Source organism: Penicillium hispanicum (genome assembly GCF_028827665.1).
Source record: "Penicillium hispanicum strain IBT 35686 chromosome Unknown utg000003l_segment0_segment0, whole genome shotgun sequence".
Lineage (NCBI taxonomy): Eukaryota > Fungi > Ascomycota > Eurotiomycetes > Eurotiales > Aspergillaceae > Penicillium > Penicillium hispanicum.
Window position 1 is genome coordinate 321986 of NW_026623195.1, and position 17233 is coordinate 339218.

General features: G+C 53.3%; 8 protein-coding genes across 8 annotated transcripts; 5 read left to right on the plus strand and 3 right to left on the minus strand.

Annotated features, from left to right (window-relative positions):
• Nucleotides 1-111: 111 nt before the first annotated feature.
• Nucleotides 112-1590, minus strand: N7459_002522 (retrograde cargo receptor ERV46; the record flags this gene model as incomplete). Its single annotated transcript, XM_056941707.1, has 3 exons — nucleotides 112-1054; nucleotides 1138-1318; nucleotides 1398-1590. The coding sequence occupies 3 exons, from the start codon at nucleotides 1588-1590 to the stop codon at nucleotides 112-114; spliced, it is 1317 nt and encodes a 438-aa protein (XP_056801590.1).
• Nucleotides 1591-2329: 739 nt separating this feature from the next.
• N7459_002523 (uncharacterized protein) lies at nucleotides 2330-4566 on the plus strand (the record flags this gene model as incomplete). The annotated part of the gene is made up of 3 exons (XM_056941708.1): nucleotides 2330-2722; nucleotides 2914-4461; nucleotides 4522-4566. The coding sequence occupies 3 exons, from the start codon at nucleotides 2330-2332 to the stop codon at nucleotides 4564-4566; spliced, it is 1986 nt and encodes a 661-aa protein (XP_056801591.1).
• Nucleotides 4567-5107: 541 nt separating this feature from the next.
• N7459_002524 (putative GARP complex subunit Vps53) lies at nucleotides 5108-7795 on the plus strand (the record flags this gene model as incomplete). Its single annotated transcript, XM_056941709.1, has 3 exons — nucleotides 5108-5150; nucleotides 5207-7002; nucleotides 7058-7795. The coding sequence occupies 3 exons, from the start codon at nucleotides 5108-5110 to the stop codon at nucleotides 7793-7795; spliced, it is 2577 nt and encodes an 858-aa protein (XP_056801592.1).
• An 853-nt stretch (nucleotides 7796-8648) lies between these two features.
• On the minus strand, nucleotides 8649-9660 carry N7459_002525 (60S ribosomal protein uL10; the record flags this gene model as incomplete). The annotated part of the gene is made up of 2 exons (XM_056941710.1): nucleotides 8649-9343; nucleotides 9417-9660. 2 exons carry the CDS (start codon nucleotides 9658-9660, stop codon nucleotides 8649-8651), a joined length of 939 nt encoding a protein of 312 aa, XP_056801593.1.
• A 374-nt stretch (nucleotides 9661-10034) lies between these two features.
• On the plus strand, nucleotides 10035-11555 carry trm82 (putative tRNA methyltransferase; the record flags this gene model as incomplete). Its single annotated transcript, XM_056941711.1, has 3 exons — nucleotides 10035-10441; nucleotides 10493-11128; nucleotides 11183-11555. 3 exons carry the CDS (start codon nucleotides 10035-10037, stop codon nucleotides 11553-11555), a joined length of 1416 nt encoding a protein of 471 aa, XP_056801594.1.
• A 391-nt stretch (nucleotides 11556-11946) lies between these two features.
• Nucleotides 11947-13231, plus strand: N7459_002527 (uroporphyrinogen decarboxylase HEM12; the record flags this gene model as incomplete). The annotated part of the gene is made up of 4 exons (XM_056941712.1): nucleotides 11947-12001; nucleotides 12051-12092; nucleotides 12179-13102; nucleotides 13161-13231. 4 exons carry the CDS (start codon nucleotides 11947-11949, stop codon nucleotides 13229-13231), a joined length of 1092 nt encoding a protein of 363 aa, XP_056801595.1.
• A 173-nt stretch (nucleotides 13232-13404) lies between these two features.
• On the minus strand, nucleotides 13405-14046 carry N7459_002528 (cytosine deaminase; the record flags this gene model as incomplete). Its single annotated transcript, XM_056941713.1, has 3 exons — nucleotides 13405-13426; nucleotides 13548-13813; nucleotides 13888-14046. 3 exons carry the CDS (start codon nucleotides 14044-14046, stop codon nucleotides 13405-13407), a joined length of 447 nt encoding a protein of 148 aa, XP_056801596.1.
• Nucleotides 14047-15050: 1004 nt separating this feature from the next.
• N7459_002529 (type I HSP40 co-chaperone YDJ1) lies at nucleotides 15051-16440 on the plus strand (the record flags this gene model as incomplete). Its single annotated transcript, XM_056941714.1, has 3 exons — nucleotides 15051-15086; nucleotides 15157-15226; nucleotides 15302-16440. The coding sequence occupies 3 exons, from the start codon at nucleotides 15051-15053 to the stop codon at nucleotides 16438-16440; spliced, it is 1245 nt and encodes a 414-aa protein (XP_056801597.1).
• Nucleotides 16441-17233: the final 793 nt, after the last annotated feature.

Here is a 17233-nt window from a genome sequence, read left to right on the forward strand (position 1 = left end):
TACGATAACACCTTCCGGGCCAGGATCCAGGCCCTGACCCAGTAAAGAAACAGAGTGATAATGTAATTCTCTTCGGCGCCTTTCATCTCCAGAACCCAGGACAGAATACATCTAGTTCGAGTGGAGCTTCTTGATGCGCATGCCACCCTCATACAGGCCACGGTCCAAAGCCGCGGCAACGGTCAGGGTACCGCCAATGATAGCACAGACACCTGTCAAGAAGCCAGTGAAGGTCTTGGGGCGAGTCTCACGGTTGACAACCTTCATGGGAGAGATATCGTAGTTGAAGAAAACACCAGGAATACCACCCGCGGCGTGCATGCGCTCCTTGTGGCCCTCGGCGGCGTCATTGCCGCCCATGAGAGAGCGCTTGTGGGAGGTCACGGAGTATTGGTGGGCCTCAATGCTGCCCTGGGCACCATACGCAAGGCCATGGGAGCCTAGCGGGGCTTTGTCATAGGCACTGTGAATGGCAGCGGAAAATGTAGGGTCCCAGCCGAGGGGCAGGTACGAGGTCGAGACAACCTTGACGAAGTACATAAAGTTGAAGGCGGGCTCTTCCGTCGACTGCTCGGTATCGTCGAGCGGGTTGGTGTGGTGGTGGTCAGTCCACTGCCACCGTTCCGCGAGCTCAGCAGGGAGCTGAGGACCGAATCGAAGCTCGTGGATCTGGTGCGTCATGGTATGCTGATCTTCGGCCGATGAGCCTGTCAAAAAGTAGTTCTCCAAGTCATGCGCGTGCATGTTCATGTTTGTGAAACTGCGGCCCGGGGCAATGTGGAAGTTGCCCACCACCTTATTCACCCGGAGGACACCCTCGATTCGGCAGCCCTCGCGCCGTTGAGCCGTGAGCTTCTCGCCGTAGCCCTCGCGTTCACATTGCTCGACATTTTCACCGATACCGAATGCCCATTGGTTCTGCGCATATGCCTCCCGCACTTCGTCGCAAGTGCTGCAGCAGCCTTCTTTAATCGCGTTCGGGGGCGCGTGTGCTCCGTAGCACTCACCGCAGTAGTCGGGGTCCAGGTGCTTGGCCGCATCTTCAGGAGAGTGGCTAACAGCCGAGGAAAGAAATATGTCAGCTTGCGTGATCAGATCATATATGGGCGTGATCCAGCATCAAGAAAACAAACATACAGATCCAAAGATTGGACATCGATAACGCGGCCTCCATCCGAGGCAGGGGTCAAGCGGACCTTGTTTACGCCGTGCGCAACACCCACTTGCTGTTCACCGGAAACGTCCATGACGTCGAGAGTTAGAAGCTCACATGGCAACCGCGGGAAGGTCATGTTCAAATGGATCTCCATCCTCTCGCCTGTCCGTGTTTCCTCATGTCAGTGCTTCGTCCATCAGGTACCGCGTAGTGGCACTGAAGATTCAACATCATCGCATACCTCTCGACTTGTCGACAATAAGGTCGGGCTGAACCACGACCCGTCGATAGTCGGCCCATTCCCCCCATACAAGCCAGAATACAACCAGCAACGAAGCGATGGTGATCATACCACCAGAGTTCGTGCGGATGCGCGCATCTTCGACGGTCTTGGCGAAGGCATCTAGCCTTGTGAATCGCGACTTTGCGGGCATGGCGCCGGCTAATTGACGAGCATAAGTTTAATTGCAGGTTCCGAGAGAAGAATTGAGGACGGTATCCGCAGTGGAATTGTCTGAGGCACGAGACCGGCAGTAGTTAGCACAAGCGCCTATTGAACACGCAAGCTGATCCCTCTAGTCAAGGATTCCACAGCCAGATGAGATAACGGAAGTTAAGGTCGAGGGGATGGAGATGCACATACCCAGATCAATTGAGCGAACAATTGCGTGTCGGCCCGTCCTGTTCTTCCCAGAGCTGCGCGAGTGTGCTGCAAGCTGGCCAGTTCGATATAGATGGCCCCAGTGTATGGGCATTACCGTATGCGCAAAGGACAGAGGACAATCGCTGATTGGCCGTGTGGGTGACTCAAGCAGAGCATGAGTCACATGACAAGGCTCCCACCGCCTCATGTGACCTGCACGTCACTTTTTTGGTCCATCATTAACTTTGCGGACGAGTGAATGCAAATACTCCAGAGCCGCATCGCTGCCTAACCGACGTCTGTACAAATACGACTCGGCCTACTGCGGTCTCTTCTACATCTCCCTTCCTAAAACACACCTCTTCCACTCAATCTCTTGCTGTATGCGAAACCGATTCCGTCGTTCGTTTTGAGGCGCGCAGCGCGCAACCACTTTGCGAAGGCCTTTCAGGCCAACCAACAACCCTCCTCCACACCTCCGTTCCCTCACATTCACATCACCTCCGGACTCTATTCTTCACCTATCCAATATGAAGACCATGAAGTCTCGTCGCTCTGGCGGTGCGGACCGTGGAGGCATCCGCAAGCGGGGCCCAGCGCGCACCGATCGAGATGGCGATATGGACATGGACCGAAGCGGTGCTCGTGGAGGAAAACGAGGTCGCGGCGACACTGGCCGGGTGCAGCCACGCGGCAACACTCTGGACGCAATTCAGAAAGCGATCTCCAGCACCAAGAACTCCCAGGTCAACATTCGCCAAGGCAAGAGCACCGGCGGTGGCAACTTAGAGCAATTCTGTGTTCGCGGCTGGAAAGAGAGCAAGGCGGCATCCAATCGCGACGGCGGCGTCGAAAGCCTCGTCGCATTTCTCGAGCGACGAATGAACGCGATCAGCAAAGGACCCCGCGCAAAAATCACTAAGGTATGTTCAACATCCGAGATAGCGGTCACCATTTTACGAACCTCGGCGTCACCCGTCCCGCTATATAACCATTCGCAAGGAGAATCCCTTGCCGCAACGACGACGACGCCTCCTGGGGTTCCTGGCTTTTTTTGTTTTGTTTTGGGGCTGCGGATTTCAAGGTCTTTAGCGCCTTGCTAACGTTCGACTAGTCGCGGGTTGAAGGCGACACACTCGTGGTATCTGTCCGTTCAGAACTGGCGGATCGAATGATTCGCATCAATGGAAATCTCTTTGCTGGAATTCATGTCACGGTTGAGCCCTACGACGGTTCCTCGAGTGCTGTGCTCGATCGCGAATTGGGATCGACCAGCGACCTTTCTCCTTCGACTGCAGACACGAAAACTAAAATGACGATGATCTTGGGCAAACGCTATTACCCTGATACCAAACTTCTCGATCTTTCGAAGCTTGGAACCGACTCGGACCTGCAGGCCATGGGTATTTTCAAAAGCACTTCTACCGAATCCAAGTTCTTTCCGGCCCTGATGAAAGTCTGGGAGATGGGATTCACCAGTTCGACTCAGAGACGGGAAGCGGTGGAAAGCGTCAGCCTGGCCCATAATCAACTGACAAATATCACGGTCGTGACCACTCTCGCCCAAACACTCCCCGATATCAAAAACCTCGACCTCTCAGACAACAACTTTAAAGATGCAAATTCGATGAGTGGATGGCGGTGGAAGTTTCGAAAGCTCGAGTTCTTAGATCTGACAGGTAATCCCTTCAGTTCTGAGCCAAGTTTCAAGGACACCATGATGAAATGGTATCCTAACTTGCGAACTTTGAACAATGTTCAGGTGCGAACTGCGGAGGAAGTGGCAGCTCAGAAGAAGACACCCATCCCTGTCCAGGCACCCTTCTTCCAAGACGAGTCTCAGATCGGCGAGAACTTCGTTCGTGCTTTCTTTGCGGGTTTTGACAATGACCGCAACAATCTCCTGAGCAGTGCCTACGACAATCACTCCACCTTTTCTCTTAATATCAACACTCAGGCTCCCCGGGCGCAACAGACCGAAACTGCAGGCTGGGATCCTTACATCAAAAAGAGCCGGAATCTGCTCAAGATCAGCCATCTTCCGGCTCGTATGTCTCGCGCGTATGTGGGTGCAGACAAAATTCGCGAGTTGTGGAGCCAGCTCCCGCAAACTCGCCACCCCGACCTTGCTGCGCACCCGGAAGAATATCTTATTGAATGTCATCCGATTCCTGGGCTGCCCGACCCCGCTGGTCAGAGTGATACTGGTGTCGGAGGTCTCCTCGTCATGGTTCATGGAAAGTTCGAGGAGAGTGTCGGAGGCAAGGTCGAGACGCGCAGTTTTGATAGATCATTCACCCTTGGCCCTGGCGCCGGAGGTGGAATTCGTGTCGTAAACGACGTGTTGTGTCTCCGAGCCTACGGTGGCCATGAAGCCTGGGGTCCGGAGAACCTGGCTATCCCTCAAGCAACTATACCCCCGGCCGCGGCGCCGGCCGCACTCACTGGCGCACCTCCTGCCGTTCCACCTGTTGCCCAGCCTGGTATTCCAGATGGATATGGGGCACCTGCTCCAGGCAAGACCGATACACAGGTGCAACAGGAGCAGATGGTGGCTCAAATGAGTGCCAAGTCGGGTATGACGCTGCAGTTCTCGGAAATGGCGCTCTCCGGCAATGGCTGGAATCCTGAAGCTGCGTGGAAGAACTTCGAGGAGCTCAAGGTATGAAATACGAGTATCTTTTGTCATACATGAAATCTTATACTAACTTAATTCCTGCAGGCTCAGGGGGCGCTGCCCGCTACCGCTTTTCTTGCTGGGGCATAAGGGGCCCTTCCAACATCAAAAAAAAGAAAACTAGACCATGGCCCTTCTTCCCTTCCCTCACCCTACGGACTGGTCTTCTCTAACCCTTCGGGGTTTGCGAGTGGACCCCATGAAGTGGCACAATACATCAGACGTGATTCGATCTACATTGCATGGCTTGGGCGAATGGCAAAGGTTTTATCTTTATGGCTTTGTATCCTGTATTTTAGACATCAGCCATTTCTGGCTGAGAAAAAGAACGACGATTGTAACAACAAATATTCTTAAAAAGAGAATGATGCATTATTTCGTCGCCGTAGTCGAGTTGTACATCGTTGGATGGTTCCCATTATTGACAGGTAGAGTTGCGTAAGACGCCAAGCGGCCCAGGTGGCCCGAGAGACATGCGACCCGCGCTCCGAGCACCTTCGTCCAAACCCGCGTGTTTGGCAAGATCAAACAGTCTGCATTGGCCTGACACGAAATTGTCTCTCGGTCAAAAGCAAGATGAGCTTGACGAATTGATGGAATGACTGCAATCACAGCCCCGACGCCTGGCCCTATGACGCCAAACGAGGATCCCGCCCTCGACGCCTTGGATGCAGGTACGGCTCGGCCGCAACGCTGTGCACACCACTGAGACTGACTGAGGAATCTATAGTGGACTACGACCCAGTCGACCACTTGAATGCCATATTCTCGCATCCCACTACCCTCTCTTCCGTCTCCCAGATCTCCGATGCCCTCCACACCTACGAAGATGAATTGGACGACGACATCGGTACGCTCGTGGAAGAGCAGGTCACTTCCAATGCGGACAGTGTGGAACGCATACAGACAGCCAAAGCCGATCTCTCGGAGCTGTTCAAGAAGATTGACGATGTCCGAGAGCGCGCGTTGAAGACCGAACAAGCTATCACGGACATGACGGCCGACATCAAGCAATTGGACAATGCAAAAAAGAACCTCACTCTGTCGATGACCGCATTAAAGCGCCTTCAGATGCTGACCACCGCATATGATCAGCTTCAAGCGCTCAGCCGGACGCGACAGTATCGCGATTGCGCACAGCTCCTCCAGGCGGTGATTCAGCTAATGGGCCACTTCAAGTCATATCGCTCGATTGACCAGATCGCAATTCTGAGTCGAAATGTGGCCGACATTCAGCGGGACCTATTGGAACAAGTTTGCGAGGACTTTGAGATGGCCTTTGCCAAGGGTGAGGTGGCTCAGAAGCGGGGAACGCTTTCGGAGGCTTGTCTGGTTGTGGATGCGTTGGGAGAATATGCTAGGTCTCGGCTTGTGACTTGGTACTGCAATACCCAGCTTCGCGAGTACCGCCAGGTCTTCCGCAATAATGAAGAGGCTGGATCCTTGGACAATATTTCGCGCCGGTACTCGTGGTTCCGACGTATTTTGAAGATCTACGACGAAGAGAACGCTGCTATCTTTCCAGCCTCGTGGCGGGTAAATGAAATCCTGGCCAATGTCTTCTGTGAAGGCACCCGGGAGGATTTCAAGGGAATTCTATCTCGACCTGTGCGGAACGGTCAGACGATTGACGTTAACCTGCTACTTTCATGCCTCCAAGAAACGCTTGAATTTGAGCAATCTCTTGAACGTCGCTTTGCCCCTCCGCGCCCATCCACAGACACTTTCGCCTCTGCCGATACTCCAACATTTGGCCAATCCATCTCTGAGGCCTTTGAGCCATACCTGAGTGTTTGGGTGGAAGCGCAGAATAAGCAGTTAGCGGCGCTACTTCCAAAGTATCGCCAACAACCCCTGAGACCCCTGGATGAGGAGGAATTCAACTCACATACCGTCATTTCGTCATCTACTGAGCTTTTTACATTCTATCGACATGCTCTGCAGCAATGCGCGAAGCTCTCAGGAGGCGGCAGTCTTGCAGAACTGGCAAAGGTGTTCGCGAAATACTTGGATGAGTATGCACAGCAGGTTCTTCTCAACTATATCAGCGAGCGACCCTCCGGCCACACGCCATCAAAGATACCATCAATTGAGGACTTAGTCTCAGTGCTCAACACCGCCGATTACTGCTACACAACATGTAATCAGTTGGAAGAAAAGATCAAGGGCCGCCTGGATGAGAACCTCAAGCAATCAGTCGACCTGCAGAGTCAAGCAGACTCTTTCATGGGCATCGCATCCGCTGCTGTGCGAGGACTCGTCCGGCAAGTGGAGGTTGATCTCGAGCCATGCTGGCGTGAAATGCGCAACACTCCATGGAGTAAAATTGAAGCTGTCAGTGACCAGAGTTCCTACGTGAGCGAGCTTCTCTCTCGGGCAAAGGACAAGGCATCGGAAATTCTTCAGTTGCTGCATAAGCAGCAGTATGCCCGTGCTTTCTCGGACCACTTAGTGGAGCTCATGTCTAGTCTGTTTATCAGCAACGTCTTTCAGTGCAAGCCCGTCTCAGAGACTGGTGCTGAACAGGTATTTGCTCACTTCGCCGCCGATCTGTCTTCCTCGCGAACTTACATTTTTCTAGATGCTCCTCGACTCCTACACCCTCAAAAGTGGTCTCTCATCTCTCCTCCCAGCCCCGGTTACTGCAGGCTTTGTAAAGCGAGTAAACAGCAGCTTCTCCAAGATCGAAACACTTCTCAAAACCCTACAGGTCCGACCATCTCCGCCGGAGGCCCTGGTGCAAGCATACTTGATCCACATCGCTGATCGCAACAACAATAACTTCCGCAAGATCCTCGACCTCAAGGGCATCCGCAGTCGGCAAGAACAAAACCACCTCGTGGAATTATTCCAGCTGCACCGTGCCTCCGACCGCTACGCATCCAGCCTGCAACAAAGCAACCCCATGCTCACAGCCATCCAAGCGCCTGCGGCTACTGCCACCGGCTCCGTCTCGCAAGGCCTCGGTCTCAGCACCGGTCCATCCATTCCCTCGCGCTTCGATGCCTCCATGCTAGGCTCAGCGATCATCTCCGCCGCCAAGGATGGCGTTGATCGCTTCGGGAACCCGAGTCTCTCTTCTGGTGTCGCCGGTATCACGGGTGGTACCACTTCATCGACGAATCTGAACGGGACACCGAGCTCCTCATCACCTATGCCAATTTCCTCCGCCCAGCCACCTAGCCACGTTCCCAGTCCATCCGAACCCAGTGCGGCCACCAACTTGAACGAGAATCTGAAAAACATCGGCAAGTTCTTCCGCCGTGACCTGGGTGGTTTTGGAGGCCGGTTTGGACGTGGTGCGGACGATGCGGCGTAGCTCTGGACTGGCCTTGACTATAATATCTTCTTCTATCTCCCCAATTGGAATGTCCATTGTCAATAATTATATCTTTGGTTTTGAGCGCGGCATCACCTAGAGATTCATTCCCTGTGAGTTGTTCCTTTGGACTGTCTCGGCTGTCTATCGAGCGTTGGCATGTAGGTAGTTTTGTATATCAAAAGTGATCCTTAGTTATGACTCGATCGGATCCAATGGAACTTGAGAATTCACGACAGAGAAGATCTATTGTTTATCGCTAAACTTGCAACTTCAGGTCCTATGATATGCAACCAAACAGAAACGTCGTCACAATGATAATCTTATCAGGAGCCCAGAATGATCATCCAATAACACCGCACATAACCCGGATCCTTACGATGGGACTACGACAATGGGATGTTGGGGAAAGTTACGACGGATGGAAAACCTGTAATCTTATTCGAAGTTAGCAATTGCTTGCCAAATCAGATCATAGTGCAAAGAAGAAGCAAGGTGAGATGTGGCGTCAGCAAAAAATTAGAGTGTTGTTGCGTTTTTTAATCGTCAGCGCGGTCACGCAAGACCGGTTGCTCAGGGTTAAAAATGTATAATCATCCGCCGGATCGAAGAGAAATCGAATAAGAGGGAAAGCGAGTTGACAAAGAGCAAAAAAAAAAGCAATCATTGACTCACCATTTGAGATAAGACAGGTAATGGAGCGTGTTTCTACGTCCCATTAAGCATGTCTATAGGTTGAGACGGAACGATCCGTTGCCAGGTCATAGTCGTTTTCATTCTCCACCTTTTTCAGGACAGGAGTTAACAGAAAAATCTAATACATGGCATTCGTATCCCATCGAGGACGAGGCGCTTAGTCGAACAGACCGAAGCCCATGTCCTCGTCAGACTCCTCCTCCTCGGCAGGGGCGGCCTCGGCGGCGGGAGCGTCACCACCACCGGTAGCGGCGGCGGCGGCAGGAGCAGCAGAGGCGTACGCATCGGGGTTAGCGATGCGGTCCTTGAGCTCCTCAATCTCGGGCCAGCTGTACTCGGTCTCAACAGCGACAGCAAGGACCTTCTTGTAGGCGTTGATGAGGGAGTGCATGGTGGCAGGGATGGTGGGGTAGTTGGTGGCCAGAGAGAGGGCAGTGATGGTGGAGATGGCCTTGCTGAAGGAAGCAAGGAGGGTCTCGTCATCGATGTCAAGGACATCGGCGCTGAAGGTCTGGCCGGCATCGTACACCTGGGCAATGGTCATACCGTAGGTGAAGGGAGAGATGTTCAGCAGGTTCAGCAGCGAGGCCTCGGAGGCACCGACCTTGTTGCCGGCCTCAATGAGCTTGAGGTCAGACACAATTTCGATGGTACCACGAGCAATCTTGGTGGGGACACCGAGGGCCTGGAAGAACGAGGTCTTACCGGGCTCCATACCAGTGTTACCGGCGGGAACCCAGACGTCATCGGGGGCGACGGCACCGGCACGGGCAGGAGCAGCGACACGGTTGGCCAGGATCTTCTCCTTGGTCTCCTTCATGTCACCGTTGGTGAAGATGAAACCAACGTTGCCTGTATGGGGGGATTGCGCATGTCAGCCAATTGGACTCGCGAATGTTGCAAGCGATGGAATTTCCTGACTCACCCTTGACGTGAGGCATGAGACGCTCAAACTCGGGGTTCTCAGTGATGAAACCCTTGAGAGCACGGCGGACCATGGTGTTCTTTCCCATCAGGACGACACCCTCGCCACGCAGCGAGATACGGATCTCGTGCATCTGCTGAGAGCTGACATTGTCGACACCGACGATGAAGATGGTCCGGTACTCGTCGAGAAGGCTCTTCAGCTTCTCGAAGTAAGCGGCCTTGGTAGCAGACTTGCCCCCCATTTCTTCTTTTGGGCGCTGAAGAGAGGTTATTTAAGGGCAAGGGGATAATGTGGTGGTGTGGTTGTTGGATGGAAGGGAAAGTGTGCGGTGGGAAATTCTTTTTTCGGTGCGTGTTCGCTAGTGGGTCACGTGAGGACCCATCGTTGCGGGTTGCGTCGCATGCAAAGGTCGGTTTGATAGCTGAGAACGAGATGTGTGTACTTCTTCTTTCCTTTTTTTCTGCCTGATTGGTCTCGGGTCGCAAGTCACCTCTGGTATTGCACTCTTGTTCAATTGGTCTTAACAATTGTTCGTCGGGGATCCTCACTCTTCGACACGGCCATCTGCGCCATTCAAAAATTTGCCGAGTTTATCGAAGAAAACCCCAGATCGCCATGGCCCGCTTCCAGCAACCATTCCAGTGCTTGGAACCTGTCAAGCGGCAGACTTCTGGTCTTTCTGACTTGCTAGTGGCCTCTGCCGGTCCCTATATTTACTCATACGTCGTGGCTGATGGCCAGCGCTTGGACAGATGGCCGCAGAATGTAGACTCGAGCTCCGGGCCAGCTTCGGGTACAGCACCTACGTCAGAGAGCGAAGCACCTCCAGAGAAACGACGAAAGCTCTCGTCGGAGACGCAGGACCAGAATGTCACAAGCGCGAAAGCTCCGACCTGGTCTAATATCTCCATAGTGGTGACTTCTTCCGACGGAAAATATGTAGTGGTCATGACCTCCGAAGACAAGTCTGTTCGGGTCCTGGAATTGAGTAATGAAGGCAAATTCACGGAGCTGAGTTCGCGGTAAGTCAACCTCTATGATTTGATCTTTCTAAATGCTAATTGCGGCTCAAGAGCAATGCCCAAGCGGCCATGCGCTCTGGCTTTGACTCCGAATGGCCAGACTATTCTGTGTGCTGACAAATTTGGAGACGTCTATGCCTTGCCATTAATTCCTGGAGAGTATGTGAAGCCTCGCGTCGAGGCTAAGCCATTCCAGCCAGCTGCCACGCCTCTCACCGTGCACACGAAACGCAACTTGGAAACTTTGGAGCAACAGAAGCGCGCCGCCGAGACCATGAAAACGGACGATAACAACAGCCTCAATTTTGAACACCAGTTGATTCTGGGCCACGTTTCGACACTGATGGATATGATCTCCGTGTCCCTCTCGGGGCGGAATTACATCTTGACGGCAGACCGCGACGAGCACATCCGCGTATCTCGTGGCGTTCCCCAAGCCCACGTCACTGAGCGATTCTGCCTTGGTCATACCTCCATGATCAGCAGGCTGTGTGTTCCTTCGTGGGCATCTAACGTTCTTGTCTCCGGCGGTGGCGACGGCCACTTGTTCCTGTGGAACTGGGTTGAAGGTCAGCCTCTTCAGCAGGTCTCACTACCCGAGTCATTGTCTACGGCCGAGCCGACTGTGAGAGGTATCTGGGATGTGTCTCTTGAGTCCGTGAAGGCCGTCTTGGTCAGTCTCGAAGGGTATGTGCTTTTTTTTGTTCTCCCAAAACGAATTCTATCTAATCCCTCAAACAGAGCAACACAACTTCTCTGCTACACAATTGAGGACGACAATCTCAAGTTTCAGGGCACCATTCAGTGTTCTGGAAACGTTCTCGATGTGGCGGGGATCGATTCAAGAGGCTCCCTTGTCGTATCCGTGGATGCCGTGCGGGAACCTGGGTCAACAAACACCTGGAATTCCACGCCGGGAGCTCTTCTTGAAGCTTTCCAGATCACTCATGGCCCAAGTGGTTTGGCTTTTAACTCTACCGAGGACCCCTTGGTAACCAATATCAACTCTAACGGTAGCTCAGAGCTCTCCACCGCCATTGATGCAAAGAAGAAAAAGGAATTGGACGATTCGTTGTACAATCTGGGGAACCTCCGGAAGAGAACATTTGACTGAAATGGGGCTCATTTTACTGTAGATAAACGCCAATTTATCTCCAAAGATGCACATCAAACCGTAATATATCTTCCACCATGATTCTCTCTTATTGTTGTAAGCTACGGGATGCCCGCAGACTGATCAAGTCAGAAAACTATATAGTAAAAAATTAAACCCAATTGATCTACAGCAAAGATTGGTGGGCATCACCTATTAGGCCTCACCAATTAAAAACATGGGAGATTGCTGCTGAGACAGGGCATGTTTGGGGGCTTTGCGAGGTGTGGTTTAGCTCGTGTAGTTAGTCTCCAAGGTTCCCTCGGGCGGCAGATCAAATCCAATCGCAGGCCCACGCTCGCCCGAGAATCCCACCACTTCCCCTCCTCCAACCTGCGTCCAACAACCAACCATGCAGGAACAATTCGAGCCACTCAAGAATGACCTGCTGCTGAGGGCAGCGCGGGGTATGCCAATATTGCCTGTTCTTCCTTACTCAATCGCTAACAATCGCAGGTGAAAATGTGGAGCGCCCGCCGATATGGGTTATGCGACAAGGTGAGCTCGACCTTGCGTGGATATAAGTCCTTGCAGTTGTGTACCTGGAATATAACTCTGACTGATCTCTTTGTCTGCTCCTATAGCCGGTCGCTACCTCCCCGAGTACCACGAGGCAAAGGGTAACCGGGATTTCTTCGAATGCTGCCGTTCGCCGGAGGTCGCGTCGACCTTGACCATCCAGCCCATTGACCGGTTCGAGGGTCTCATCGATGCAGCAATTATCTTCTCAGACATTTTGGTTATCCCACAGGCAATGGGAATGAAGGTGGAAATGGTGGATAAGAAGGGCCCGCACTTTCCAGAGCCGCTCCAGTCGCCGACGGATGGACAGTATGCCAAGGTGATGGAAAAAACGGTGGACGTGAAGGCGGAGCTGGACTACGTTTACAAGGCTATCTCTCTCACACGCTTCAAGCTGAAGGGTCGTGTACCCCTGATTGGTTTCTGCGGTGCACCGTGGACTCTGCTTTGCTATATGGTTGAAGGCGGTGGTAGCAAGCTCTTCGTTCAGTCCAAGACCTGGGTCTACAAATACCCTACTGAGTCGCAGGCGCTGCTGCAGAAAATTGCAGAAATCTGTGTGGAGTACCTGGCGCTCCAGGTTGCTGCTGGTGCGCAACTGGTGCAGGTATTCGACTCGTGGGCTGGTGAGCTGTCGCCCAGTTCATTTGCTTCGTTCTCGCTTCCTTATCTGCGCCACATTTCTGCCAATCTGCCCAAGCGACTTGAGGAGATGGGCCTGGAGCCCGTCCCTATGACGGTCTTTGCCAAGGGTGCTTGGTATGCTCTGGATGACCTCTGTCAGTCCGGCTACAATATCGTTGGTTTGGACTGGCTACACGACCCTGCTGAAGCTATGCGCATTGCCAACGGCCGCGTGACCATCCAAGGTAATGCTGACCCCGGTATGCTTTACGGTGGTCGTCCTGCCATTACCGCTACTGTGGACGACATGGTCAAGGGATTCCAGAAGGGCAAAAAGGGCTGGATTTGTAACCTTGGACACGGTACGTGACATCTGCTCGATTCTTGGAATTCGTGCCATGGTATTGATGCTTCGAACAGGCGTGACTCCTTTCGTGGACCCAGAGCATCTCAAGTTCTTCTTCGAGGAAATTCATCGTCTCACAAAATAGTGACCAGACCTCTCGGTCGACCAACGGTGGTTTCGGGACCATCTCAAAGGGGAGAAGACCAAAGCTGATATACCAAAACAAAAGGCTCTCCTCTATGATAATATGAATACGGTTGGGCGGATATGTGCAAGACCTGCAAGATTGTTTGCGCTCCCAGGCCGTTTCATTGGAGCTTAGACGGCAATATCCTCGTTCCTGTGCAGTAGGCACTCGAGTCAGCAATTGGACCCGTGAAAGGAACCCGTGGACGCTTGGAATCACCAGCCCATTGGCATCTCCCGATGCCACCACGACACAATAGAAAAGCATGACCTACCATAACTCGGGCTTCTCCTTGATAAACTTGGCCATGAGGTCCTTGCACTCCTGGTTATCTAGGACGATGACCTCCTTTCCGCTTTTGAGCAGGAGCTCCTCGCCGCCCACAAAGTTCTTGTTCTCACCAACAACCACGCGCTTGACCTTGTAGAGAATGCAGGCACCGGTGCACATGTCACACGGGGACAGGGTGGTGTACATGGTGGCGCCCTCGTAGGCCGACGCGGGTAGACGGCCGGAGTTTTCGAGAGCAGATATCTCGGCCTAGAAAGTTCCCCCGATCAGCTTCACAATGTTCATGCCAAATGGACCAATTCACTCGCGGCGAGTCGACTGACATGCAGGACGGCGCTTCCCTTCTGCACACGCATATTATGACCGCGGCCGAGGATCTTCCCATCCTTGGAGACGAGAACGGCACCAATTGGCACTCCACCCTCGGTGGCGCCCATTTTGGCCTCCTCCACGGCAGCAACGAAACCAGGGTCTTGTTCCATGATAAGGGCTGCTTGCACTTGCGGGACAATGGTGGGAGGGAGGAGGGAGGAGGGGTGGTGTCGGGAGAGTGAACCCTCACCTGGGCAGACTTATCGGCTTATCTACGGCAGCGACAACTCTTCACCCGCTCACCATTTCCCCCCCTCCCGCTTTCCATGACGGTCTTTTTCCCCTCCGCTTATCGATAAGCCCCATGTGGCTGGACTGTGGCTGGACTGTGGCTGAACTATGGTTCGCATGTGGCGGGCAAAGGAGAGAAAAACTCAAACAGGCTCTTTGTTGGTCGGGACAGTGCATAACGATGGAAGGGCAATGAATGGGACGGTCTTAGATCGCCCAAATCTATTTCTCCGTGACGACGAGTACAGCAGGGAAACTGACTGCCAAGTGTCTCCCCGTTGAGAGTCCAATTGACCGCGTCGCAGTGAAGAATATATTCATAGACATAAGCAGGGCAATCAGTGATCGCCCTTACTCAGCCCGTCATCTATGGTCAATACCGTACGGAGAAAGCGGGCGAAGCGCATCGAAGACTGCAGAATCCCGCCGAATGACGCTCGGGCCCAATTCATTCACAAGGAGAGGCATAGAAGCCGCCAGAAAATGGATGCGAGAGAGAGCGTGTCCACGGTTGAAAAGCAAGTGCTGCTGACCTCTGGGGAGCATCGTCCATAGAAGCCCCCGACTTCGAGTGAGGATTCCAGTGCCGATTGCGCCCTGGTAATCTATTACCCGCACCGTACAGTACCGGGTCCCCTTCTTAGTCAGCCTTTTTTTCCAGGCTCCTGGATCTCCAGTCTCTATTCTTATCCAAGAGATATCCATCCTCCTCCTCCACCTCCCCTCTCCCTCCATCCTTTTCCCCCCCCGGGCCGTCTTTCCCGTGTTCATCTATTGCGACTGTTGTTTCTAGTCGCGTCCTCTTCCCTCATTTCTTTTTTTCTTTGACTCCGACGAGATACCCTCACCCACACCCCGCCTTCTCGCCTAATTACCCAACACCATGGTCAAGGACACAAAGTTCTACGAGCTGCTCGGGGTATGACAAACCTATGTATCCATCGGCATAATGAATAAGCACTCACTAGGCACTTTTGCTATGAAAACAGGTCCCTCCTACGGCTTCTGAGACTCAGCTGAAGTCTGCCTACAAGAAGGGTGCTCTCAAGTACCACCCTGGTGCGTGCAGACTCGAGAACATCTTTTGGAATATTTTGTTTACGGAGCCTTGCTGACTGGCCTTTTTCCATACAGACAAGAACGCCGACAACCCCGATGCTGCTGAGAAGTTCAAGGAGCTGTCCCACGCTTACGAGATTTTGTCCGATTCCGAGAAGCGTCAGATCTACGACCAATATGGCGAGGAGGGTCTGGAGAATGGCGGTGGCGCCGGTGGCATGAACGCCGAAGATCTGTTCTCGCAGTTCTTTGGTGGCGGCGGTGCGTTCGGCGGAATGTTTGGCGGTGGCATGCGCGACACTGGCCCCAAGAAGGCCCGCACCATTCACCATGTGCACAAGGTCAACCTGGAGGATATCTACCGCGGCAAGGTCTCAAAGCTGGCTCTGCAGAAGTCTGTCATCTGCAGTGGCTGTGATGGCCGTGGAGGCAAGGAGGGTGCTGTCAAGGAGTGCACCGGTTGCAACGGTAGCGGTATGAAGACGATGATGCGCCAGATGGGTCCCATGATCCAGCGTTTCCAGACAGTCTGCCCCGATTGTAACGGCGAGGGAGAGATCGTCCGCGACAAGGACCGCTGCAAGCGCTGCGGCGGCAAGAAGACCGTTGTCGAGCGCAAGGTTCTGCACGTCCACGTTGACAAGGGTGTGCGCGATGGCCACAAGATTGAGTTCCGTGGTGAGGGTGACCAGATGCCCGGTGTTCTCCCCGGCGACGTTGTGTTCGAGATTGAGCAGAAGCCCCACCCCCGGTTCCAGCGCAAGAACGACGATCTCTTCTACCAGGCCGAGATCGACCTGCTGACTGCCCTTGGCGGTGGCACCATCCACATCGAGCACCTTGACGACCGCTGGTTGACTGTCAACATCGCCCCTGGTGAGGTGATCACTCCTGGTGCCATCAAGGTCATCGCGGGGCAGGGTATGCCCTCCTTCCGCCATCACGACCACGGCAACCTGTACATCAAGTTCGACGTTAAGTTCCCTCAGAAGGAGGATCTGCAAAACCTGGAGCTTCTGGAGAAGGTCCTTCCTCCTCGCCTCGAGCAGACCCAGCCTCCGGCCGATGCTATGGTCGAGGACTTCGAGCTCGAGAGCATTGACGCCAGCGAGGGCTCGCAAGCCCGCGCTCATGGTGCCGCCTCTGCCGGCATGGACGAGGATGATGACGACGTGCCCCCCGGTGCTGAGCGCGTGCAGTGCGCCTCTCAGTAAACGTGGGTAGGGGTAGGACATGACGCCATGATCGAGGAAGGTCAGATGCCAGGCCATTGATGAAACTTCGCTTATGATACCATGTGAAGCAAGAAGCCTGGACAGCGTGATGCTCTCGGGCCGATTTTTCTCTTTCTTTTCTTTTGGCCATGTGGAAATATTGCTTCGTGATGGCGTTCGCTCTTGAAGACTCGGAAGATGCGATGCCATTGATCCCGTGCCTTCTTGGTTCTTGCCCGTTTTCTTTGTTTCGTCTCTTTTCTCCTGTAATCCTTTTCCCCTTTTTCGCAACCCGACCATGATCTCCATCTGTTTGTTATACTTCCCTTGTTCCGTTCGTGCTTTCCCTTCTGAGTCTTTCGTCCCACTTCGTCGGGCTCCTATATTTGCACTTCTGCACGATGGGAAGCCCGGTGGGTGGTAGTAGGAACTGCGACGACGAAGAGAAAGAGCTGTGATGAGACCACGATGCAGCCCCGGATCGCAAAGGGAATCAAAAAGATCGTTTGCTTTCCGTCCCATGATCGACTCTGGGAGGGATCGTGGGGTGATCATGATGGGTTTCTTATTTGTCCTTTTTTCTAGCCTGCACTGATGATGACTCTGAATAGACATTGCGTGGTTTTTGATTTGAATGCATTTCCCATTGGCATGGAAAGGGTTTCTCGGTATTCGTGGAAGTAGAAGGTAGCGCCTGATTCGTAGTCAGTTTGATAGTGTATAGGATACCTTGGTCAACAAATCGGTCCAAGCGTTCTCGACCGGATGGCGGCATGACTAGCAGTGAATCTTA